Source organism: Salvia hispanica, chromosome 4, assembly GCF_023119035.1.
Source record: "Salvia hispanica cultivar TCC Black 2014 chromosome 4, UniMelb_Shisp_WGS_1.0, whole genome shotgun sequence".
NCBI lineage: Eukaryota > Viridiplantae > Streptophyta > Magnoliopsida > Lamiales > Lamiaceae > Salvia > Salvia hispanica.
Window position 1 is genome coordinate 17,073,180 of NC_062968.1, and position 11,077 is coordinate 17,084,256.

General features: G+C 32.9%; 1 protein-coding gene across 1 annotated transcript; it reads left to right on the plus strand.

The window, feature by feature from the left end:
* Positions 1-356: 356 nt before the first annotated feature.
* Positions 357-4,379, plus strand: LOC125223070 (protein FAR1-RELATED SEQUENCE 11). The gene is made up of 4 exons (XM_048126030.1): positions 357-551; positions 1,135-2,159; positions 2,595-3,038; positions 3,416-4,379. Exons 2-4 carry the CDS (start codon positions 1,182-1,184, stop codon positions 4,031-4,033), a joined length of 2,040 nt encoding a protein of 679 aa, XP_047981987.1. The 5' UTR covers positions 357-551; positions 1,135-1,181; the 3' UTR covers positions 4,034-4,379.
* The last annotated feature ends 6,698 nt before the right edge of the window (positions 4,380-11,077 follow it).

The following is an 11,077-nucleotide window of genomic DNA, read 5'->3' on the forward strand; positions in this document are numbered from 1 at the left end:
TAAGTGAAAAACTTAACAAAATCTGAATTATATTTTCGTATATTCAGTTTATAATAAAATATTAATGAAATGAATTAATAAAATGAGAATCTCATTTACCAAAAATATTAAAAGTAAAATGAAAATTATGAGATATTAATAGGAAATTCCTTAAAATGAAAATGGGGCACGTAACATAATTGAAGAGGTGAATATTTTTCAGACAAATTAAATATTTATTAATTACTCCTAACAGTTTTTATAAATCGTGTTAATAAAGTTCTAATGAAAACGTGTTAATGATTAAGTTAGACTTATTGGTGGCGCCATATAGCATCGTGCGCCACAAATAAATTAACATCCCTGCGCACATTAGGGTTTCTATCCCTCGCTTTTAACTTTCCTTCTTTCTTCTTCTTCTTTCTCAGTCGATCAATCCTGAGCTCACTTGCGATTTCAGTTTTAATCATGTTCTCATAGTCCCTTTGGATTTGTATACGTACATGTATACGTATCGGTACACAATATATCACATGGAGATCGATTGGTGCCACGATTAATCTCAAAGACAGGTGCCTTGATTTTCGCTGTTTCTCTTATCGATTTCTCCTTCAATTTGTTTCGGTTTCATGCCAAATTTAGATACATTTCGAAACTTAGAGACTTTGCCTTTATGATTACTCGTTTTGAATTTTATTGAAAAGCTAGATGTTACAGTGCGATTTATGTGAAATGCCATTGCTACAAGCTGCTATTCGGATTTGGATTGTTGTATGGAGTACTATTTTTCATGCTGTGAATTAATTCGTCATACCGTTAAATTTTGCTTATATGAGTGAAAGTTAATGTTAGAATGTATTTGATGGTCGAGAAGGTAGTTACCGTGTGTTACAGATGGCCTCGGTGATGCCATTTTGCCTTTTTTCTGCTCCTATATTATGTTCAGCTATCTGTATTCATAGTGATACTATTGTCACATCTTCTCTCTGAAAATGCTACTTCATGCTCATTAAATCTTTTCCTTTCCTTTGGTTTTAGTTAGACAGTTGTTGGATTAATGTGATGAGAGATTTCTTGTCTGTAACTGTTGCAATTCATGTCTCAATATTGTGCATTCGCACCGTCACTGATTAGTTTAACAATGTTTTTGTTTAGAAATGGCTGACAATAGCATTTGCTAAACCCCCCTGACAAAGACTACAATGTCTGAAGAGGCTGGGCAGATGATGCTGGTTTATGACGATCCCTCAGATCAAAGGTCCTTATCACTTGATGAAGCAAGCAGCTCCGAGGATTCTCCAGATGAGACCAGACTGTCCTTGGAGACAACAAATGATGCAATTCCATATATTGGTCAAAGATTTGTAACTCATGATGCTGCTTATGAGTTCTATAGTGAATTTGCAAAGCGCTGTGGGTTTTCAATCAGGCGCCACCGAACAGAGGGCAAGGATGGTGTTGGGAAAGGTCTCACAAGGCGTTACTTTGTGTGCCATCGTGCAGGAAATACTCCCACCAAAAATTCAAATGATAGTAAACCACAAAGAAACAGAAAATCGTCTCGGTGTGGATGTCAAGCATACATGCGTATAAGCAAGTCAACTGAATTAGGAGTACCTGAATGGCGAGTCACTGGATTTGCAAATCACCACAACCATGAACTTCTTGAACCAAATCAAGTGCGTTTTCTTCCTGCATATCGCACAATTTCAGAATCTGACAAGAACCGAATTCTCATGTTTGCCAAGACTGGAATCTCAGTGCAACAAATGATGAGGCTGCTTGAACTTGAAAAATGCATTGAGCCTGGATATCTTCCATTTACTGAGAAAGATGTTCGGAATTTGCTACAGTCTTTCAGAAAAGTAGATCCTGAGGATGAGAGCATAGATTTACTTAAAATGTGCAGAAATATTAGGGATAAAGATCCCAATTTTAAGTTTGAGTTTACACTTGATTCTAGTGGGAGATTGGAGAATATAGCTTGGTCATATGCCTCATCTATCCAGTCATATGAAATTTTTGGTGATGCTGTGGTCTTTGATACAACACATCGATTAACTGCTTTTGACATGCCTCTTGGAATATGGGTAGGAATGAACAATTATGGTATGCCCTGCTTCTTTGGCTGCGTACTTCTTCGTGAGGAAAATTTGAGGTCATTCTCCTGGGCGTTGAAGGTAATATGGAGACTATAATGCTTGCTTTAGAAACTAACTTGCAACTGTTTCTGTTAATGCTATTTGCTGTTTTGAAGTCAGCTATTTACACCAGAGTTTAGTCATTAATGTCTCAGTTAATTTATCATATACTAGTGCCTTCTTGTATGTAGTGTTCAACTACCACACTGAGCCAAATAAATGGTGTCCCTTCTAAGATGATATTCTATCCATTAAAACACTATTACCAATTCAAGTCCATTCAACATGTAACATGGAGAAGAAAAAAAACCGAGAAAGGAATAAGAAGTAGTATATGGTATCTCTCTGTGTGTGTTGAAAGGGGGATAGTGTATTGGCTAAAGTATCTATATATCTGTGGATATATTTCCCATTTAGTTGATGTGCCCTTGATGTATCTGTACTAACTTTGAAGTTTCTGTTTGAATATACAAGGCTTTCTTAGGATTTATGAATGGGAAAGCTCCCCAAACAATATTGACCGACCAAAATATGTGCCTAAAAGAAGCAATAGGAATGGAGATGCCAACCACCAAACATGCACTTTGCATATGGCTTACTGTGGCGAAATTCCCTTCATGGTTCAATGCTGTTCTTGGAGAACGGTATAATGACTGGAAGGCTGAGTTCTATCGACTCTATAACCTGGAAACCATTGAAGATTTTGAACTGGGTTGGAGAGATATGGTGAATTCTTTTGGTCTGCACACAAACAGGCATATAGCTAGTTTGTATGCCTTGCGACATCTTTGGGCGCTTCCATACTTGAGAAGCCACTTTTTTGCAGGATTGACCACTCCCGGCCAGTCAAAATCAATAAATGCTTTTATTCAACGGTTTTTAAGTGCCCAGACTCGACTTGCACAGTTCGTAGAACAAGTGAGCTCTCTAGCTAAACTGCATACTAGTTTTATTTAACTTGCATATTATTTCTCCTCTCCTTTGACACCATCCTGCCCATGGAAAGAATTAGGTTTATGTTTAATTTTTTTTATGCTGGGTCACTGAACATTTACGACACAGGTTTGACTTTGTGCAGTCCTCTATGAAGCAGAAGTCTTCCTTGTTTGTCTAGTACTACTACTCTTCATATTTCTCCTCAATAAATTTGGAAGACATGTAAAATCATCAGAGAGTAGTTTGGGCAAACTCTAGTGAATCTGATGCATGAATGACATGTTTCCTTTAAGATTAATGTTCTGCTTTCAATCTCAGAAATGTTGGTGTGGTTCTTACTTCCTTTGATTTATGATCAGGTAGCTGTAGCTGTGGATTTCAAGGATCAAGCTGGAGAGCAACAGACGATGCAGCAAAATATCCAAAACATTAGCCTGAAAACAGGAGCTCCAATGGAATCACATGCTGCCTCAGTTCTCACACCTTTTGCTTTCTCAAAGCTCCAAGAACAACTTGTTATGGCTGCCCATTACGCGTCATACCAGATGGAAGACTGTTTCCTTGTCAGGCACCATACAAAGCTCGAAGGAGGTCGAAAAGTGTATTGGGTTCCACGGGAAGGGATCATCAGTTGCAGCTGCCACCAATTTGAGTTCTCTGGAATCCTCTGTAGGCATGCTCTCCGAGTTCTGTCAACTGGGAATTGCTTCCAAATTCCAGAAAGGTATCTGCCCCTACGCTGGCGGCGAAGCATGCCTCTCAACAGACATCTTCACGCTCCCCGGAACGATCATGCGGAGAGGATGCAGCTGTTGCAGAGCATGGTGTCAAGTCTTGTAACAGAATCCGCGAAATCAAAAGAACGGTTAGATTTGGCAACAGAGCATGTGTCTGTTCTTCTATCTCGGATTAGGGAACAACCTGTTACGAGTCTGAGTATGAGAGAACTCTCTTCCACAAATCGCACACTTGCTTAAAAGAGGATATATATGGCAACGGAACAAAGGTCCATTCCCAGAAAACTTTGTAGATTATTAAATTATCAATCGGACTAGTCCTTGTAAAAGGAATAGAACTGCCCGTGAGTTCATCACATTTCTTAAGATTGCTCGGCTAGAATTCCGATGTGGAGAAAATATACTAAGATTGCTTGTCAGCTTGTGGTTGGTTTGGGTTGATTGAAACCATTTTCAGGTTGCGATTAAATGTATGGTGGCATGCCCGCAACGCGGTCTGGGCATGGTTAACCATAAACAAGATTTGAATAGTCGATTATGAACCGCTTGGCGTTCTCAATTTGAATTGGGATCGTCTTGTATGAAATGCAATATAAGGAATCAATTGAAGGACATAAGTTCCAACCCCAGATTTTCGAATTGTGAGAGATGTTGAGATTAACATTTCCCAAACCTAAAATCGGCGGTTACTCGTTGGTTCAACGGTTACGACGACTTTTGAGGTAACAGCAAGTCTAGGTTAGGCTACAGGTATAGAGACATGTTTTGGAGCATAAAATAGGCAGATTTTGACACAAAATCAACAATTTACGCATAGAATTGTTGTATTACAGTAGTGATATTGAATTTTCTTTTTTCTTTATTTTAACTTGAAATCTTAAAGTGGAAACACTTCGGACCTAGAACTGAACTGTAACTTCCAAAAATCATTAGTTTTGAATCGGAACGCTGATTTTTGGTTCAAAAACCATGATCTTGTGGTTCTGAGCTGCGTGTAAGGTCGGCTTGGTTAATAGCTTAACTGACATGGCAGTTAATCGATCCCGGAAGGCCCCCAGATGAAGAACCGTAGTGGGGACATATTTGCTTTTAGTTAGTTCACTAAAATGTCACCACTAATTATCTATGGCTGTGGCATGTTTGTAAGGCTTAAACGTGATTATAGCTACAACCACCCCTATGGTTAGAACTTAGAAGGTAGACACTATAACCACCGAGCTACATATACACTTTGAAAGTAAAAACTATACAATATTTATATTTATTATATATCGGTTATTCGATGGTAACCGATTGATAGTTCGAAGTTTTTCGTAATCACTAATAGAGATCGAAAATTTCAATTACCAGGCTTTCAACCTCATTCATAATCACCCCTAGTTTTGATCAGTAAGATCGTAACCGCCGGTCTTGAATTGGTGGTACGTCTGGGTGACAGCCAAGGGGAGTCATTGTGGCTGCCTGGCCGGAGTACGATGGTAAATCAGTTAAACCTGTGAAAAGAATATACTTTAATAGTATAGAAATTACTCCCTCCGTTCGCAAATAGGAGTCCCGTTTTCCCATTTTAGTCCGTCCAAGAATAGGAGTCCCGATTCACTTTTACCATAAATGGCAATGTTTTATAAATCGGATCAGCCAGTGAACCGGCAAAGCTACTGATTCATGGTTTAACCGGTCCAACCGGTTCAATCACTGGTCGAACCGTTTTCATGTTGCAAATACATATAATTAAGTATACAAATATACAAAATATATTAAATTTACATATGATCAATAATATATCAAAGATATTAACCGTATATTTTAGTTGTGATGTAAATATTAAAATTTAGTAATAAAAAACTAAGTTTCATAAATATTTTTGTTGGTAAATAAAATTAAATATATGATTCATTACTTATTGTAGATAAAAAATTTAATATTTTATATATAAATAGATAAATTTCATTGTAACTAAAAAAGTGTATTGAACGAAATAATATTATATTAAGTAATAATTAAACATGAATAATTAGTTATTTTATGTAAAAATATTAATATCAATGGTTAGTGTATATAAATTAAGTATATAGTACAAGATAAATATTAATATCAAGTAATACTATTTACATATAAAACCATATTAAATTTATGTACTCATAAGTATATTGGAAAAATCTAGTGATTATTAAAGCATAATTAATAATTTCTTAAAAGAATAAAAATTAAAATGAATTATTATTTTATGTGGATAAAAATATCATTTTTAGTGTATAAGAGTGATTAATGTTCATATTATTTCAAAATGGTCATATGGTAGAGTGGTAAAAGTGTTGGTACATAGAGAAGAGGTCATGGGTTCAAGTTTTGCCAACAACAAATATTCAAAAATTATTTTGTAAAGTAAAAACTGGTTTCCGATTCACGGTTGAACCGGTTTGACCGGCCGGTTCGACCGGTTCAACCCATGTTGGCGGTTTCTAGGTGATTGAGACCAATTTTTAACCATTAGATTAGAAGATCTTGGGCAGGTGTAATATATTTTAAATTTAAATAATTATTAATTAAATTAAAAGGGTATTAATGTCAAATCTTATATGTAGGAATTATAACTAACTACTTTTTCTCTCCTCAAAATCATCTCAAATCTTTAAATTTACGTAACGCTCTCAATTTAAATTATTTTTTCGCAAAAAATATATCAAATTAAAGATAATTTAATAAGGATTCCAACGAGATCTCAATTGCATATGTTCCGACGATGTTCGGGTGATGAAATTTGATAAATTATATTTCAAGTTTTCGTACATGTTGATAAGCAAACTTTTATCAACGAATGCAACAAAAAATTTCAATATATTGTAGGCAAAATCTCAATATTATGCATGTCCAACCTCAATAAAAATGTGTTGATATTTTCTTGTCCTTGTATTGATATTCTAATGTCATATTGTTGATATTTGTAATACACAATGTTGATATAAAAAAACACCCACGAAAATTAGCATATGATAACATAATGACGATATTACCCTTTTGTTGATATTTTGTCTACTATTTATTAAGATTTGTGAGCTTTAATCTCATCCACTCATTTTAAAATCCAAGGGTTGAGATTTAGTCTTGATTTTGGATTAGGGTGTTATAAGCATTAGAATAGGACCTATGGTAATAGAGTCTCGCATTCTATTCACATTTCATTTAAAAATAATATATACAAGACTCATATATTCTATTAACTTTTTTTTCACGTGCTTTTTTTAATATTTCTTCAACCCATGCCATTGAAACTACGTACGTGACAAATACGTAGACTAGACAGCCTTTTGTTTTTGGTTAAGTAAATACAATCATGATTATGGGTTGATAGAACATGCAATGCAAGTAGCTATAGAATGAAATTACGTGCACGTAGTTTTGCCTTCAGTTTAGTCAAAGTCTAAACCAGAAACAACGGTACAATGTGTTCTCGCATATGATTGAGTAATTTATACGTAATAGAATGTTCTGTTTTTGACCTACCAAATATTTTATTACTCCATTATTTTCCTATAATAATAATATTCCCGACATTTATTTACCACTATAATTTTATGTATTTGTCGACAATTCACATGTTATATATGAATGAATGTAATTATCTTCTGTATACGTGGCGCCAAAATTACGAGTTTACTTTCTAACTTAAAAATACGAACTATAATTGAAGAAAGTCATGGAATATTACAAGTAGTATCCTGCATAAGCATAACAATAATTCGAGCAAGTGATGCATTAATCATGTGAATATCTTAAAATAACAAAATTAAAATATTGCAAATTATAATACTACTAATAACCACATGATATAATAAATAGTGCGGTGCTTTATAGTAATATTAGGACGCTTCAAGTTGAAGTCAAGTGGATTTATAATGGATTATTAGTAAGAGTTGGAATATTGGTCACTTTCATGTTACGTACGTATTTACAAATTCAATTATTTTTCGACCTAAAAATATAACTTATGTCAATTGTGTATAATACAACCACCGCACACAAAAGCGACTTATATAGTTAATAAATAAAAATAATAGGAGTAATATAATATCTGCAGCTGTTAAAAGTTGACCTTTTGAGGCATGCATATGCAACTTTGTAAGCATATGCGCATGAACAATATTGCACCATTACTGAATTTTCATACGACGATGTATTTTTTTCTAAATAAATTATCTTTAGAAAACGGGATAAAAGGACGAACCACTTTCACTAATTTTAGAGTAAATATCACTTTTGTCCAATATTGATTATTTACTTAGAGACTAAATATCACTTTTGTCCTTAAATATTTGTGTAGTGTGTAATTGTGCATGTGTAAGCAATGTGTATTAGTTGTCTCTTTGCTTGTAGTGTGTGTACGGTGTTTACGTAGAGATGCCCACGGATCTGGAACCGGTGGTTATAGTTCGGAACCGCCGGTTCCGGTTTTAGAAATTGTTGAACCGGAACCGAATTGCGAGGGTGTTTCGCGGTTACTGTTTCGGTTCCAAATCCGGCGGTTATGATTACGGTTCGGAACCGCCAGTTTTCTGGTGGTTTTTTACGGTTTTTCACGGTTCCGAACCGCCAGTTCCGGCGGGTTTTTACAGTTTTGGCTCGGTTTCACGATTTTTCGGTGGTCCTGGCACGGTTTCAGTTTCGGAATTTTGGAACCTGAACCGAACCACGATTCCAAAAGTGACGGTTTTGATTCGATTTAAATCTCACGGTTTTCGGAATCGAAACCGCCGGTTACGGTTCCACGGTTAATCGCCCGAACCGAAAACTTTGGGCATCTCTATGTTTATGTATGTGTATATATAACGGTGTATGTACAAATATGTATTGTGTATGTGTGAGTGTTGCTGCTTAATCCATTCGTTTCATAGTAGTGGAGTCATTTTGTCATGTTGATATACTCTTATTTCATATTAGTTGAGTCATTTCTCCTTATAGTAAAAGTCAACACATTTCTTCTTTCGTAAAAAGTCAATACATTGTGCATGTGTAACTCCCATTGTTTCATAGTGCTGAAGTCATTTTGTCATTTTGTTGTATCATTCGTCATTACTTTTCACTAGTGTCACTTTCAGTCTGTCTGACAATATTCGTCATATTTATTTTTTATTTAGTATTTTTAGTAATACTTTTCATATTCTATTCATCTATCTCATTCATACTTTATCGTGGAGTATATAACTAGATATTTTACTTATTATTTTTTGGTAATAGACTCAATATTCTAGTATTAATATATGTCAGTTATAGTTTATTATATATAATAGTACTACTAGTATCAAAAAGCAGGACTTCTCAACTAATTTTTCCATCCATTTTTCTTTTATATATTAGTACTATTTTCGTCGATAAAATATAGACTAATTTTATTATTTTGGGTGTCCATCAAAATTAGACCAATTTTAAATACAAAAAATTTTAAATAAATACTAACCCTACATATCATTCTAAACGTGGATTTCATAATCCACTAGTACCGCTTCCATGCCACATTTTTCTTCTCTTTTTTACTTTATCAATTGCGTATTAAAACTCGTCATTTATAACTTTATCTATTTTTTTTTTGACAAACAAAAAAGTATAATATAGTTTATAACTCGAGCCGAGTCAATCGGTGACAATAAATTGAAGGGGAAGAAAGGAAAATATTTTAATGAATTGGGAACTAAGAAGATAAAAAATTAAATACGTTTCACATAAAGTAGTAATCAGTTTATTTTAATATTATTTATTATCTTACTTATCAATTAATAATTTATCATCAAAAACTTAATCTAGTGATTAAAATTATGAATCGTAAATAATTCTAATATATGACAATTGGTATGTTTTCTATTAATTATTATGTTAATCTTAATGTAATTTTAAAATCATGGGTTATATGATTAATATTATTACAATTATTATATTAATAAAAATTTCTTCAGTTATATGCCAATTAGTTAATTCAGTTATTATATTGGTTGGTTATAAATTGAATTGAATTTATTAATATAAATTTAAAACCATAGTGTAGTTTTCTTTAATATTTCTACACATTTAAGTAATCTGAAAAAATAATGTTCCGTGAAATTATATTTCGGATTTTATCATACTTTCGATGTCCATCATTAAAAGAACTATTTTTTCATTTTGGATTGTCAACGATTCACAGAACCATTTACTTTTTGCATTTTTAGTGTGCGGATCTCACATTACACCAACTTTTTACACTCACAATTCAATATAAAACTAATACTATTATAAATGAGTTTTCTATTCATTTTCTCCTTTTAATTTTTTTAATAAAGTCAAACAATTTATTAAAATTTGAGTCAAAAGACTCTTTAAATAGTGGATGTAGGGAGCAAATTAACAATAACATGACTTTTCTCAAAAACAAACGGCCCCAAAAGTATTGTATTTTATGGTCTAGTTTTTCGGTTAAGTTGCAAGAGCAATTAAAAACTCGTATATTAACATTGTAGCAATGCAATTTTGGCATAGACCTACACAATAATATGACATCGTATTTATGTTCAATTAGAAATCTATTTTCACGAAATCTCAAAGTAAATTATAAGATCTACATCGATTTCAGTTTTTCACATCAAAATCTAGATTATTACTCAAGTTACACCCAACAATCAAACTAATTTTGCAATATTTGAAAAATGAAGTTATGTTTATAATCATGGCATGTTTGTAATGTTGTGAATTACTATCGTATATTAAAAATATCAAGAAAAAAATAGTGGTATTCTGAAATTATATTAATCAATTAAATGTAATTAATTAATTCACATTTTCATTGAATTATTATATAGTATAATAATAATAGTATTAATAATAACGTCCATGATTTAAAATTATACTCCCTTCGTCCCACTGTAGCATTTCCGTTGACTTTTTTGTATTCGTTTGATAAAAATGATAGTAATAAATACTAGTAGTAGTTAAAGTGGAGAATTATATTAATTAGTCTTAACCCACGTGCGATGCACGATAAAATATTTTTTTTATCACATATTTTAAAATTGTTAATTGATTAATTAAAATATAAAAATATAACTATATAAAATTTAAAAATAGAAAAATATACATATAAAAATTCAATAAATATATGCTTCTCGATGCATTTTACACTTAAAAACATAAAATTAAACATATTTGAAATGGAATCAAGGTAGACACAATTATTTGGACAACGATGAAGAGACTATATCAAGTGTTAGACACATTTAAAAAATATGTTTAAAACAATCCTTCATATTTCTCTACTAA

Coding starts and splice junctions, on each gene's coding strand:
- LOC125223070 (XM_048126030.1), top strand. CDS start 1,182: ATGTCTGAAGAGGCTGGGCAGATGATGCTGGTTTATGACGATCCCTCA. Junction 2,160..2,594: donor CATTCTCCTGGGCGTTGAAG/GTAATATGGAGA, acceptor TGAATATACAAG/GCTTTCTTAGGATTTATGAA. Junction 3,039..3,415: donor TTGCACAGTTCGTAGAACAA/GTGAGCTCTCTA, acceptor ATTTATGATCAG/GTAGCTGTAGCTGTGGATTT.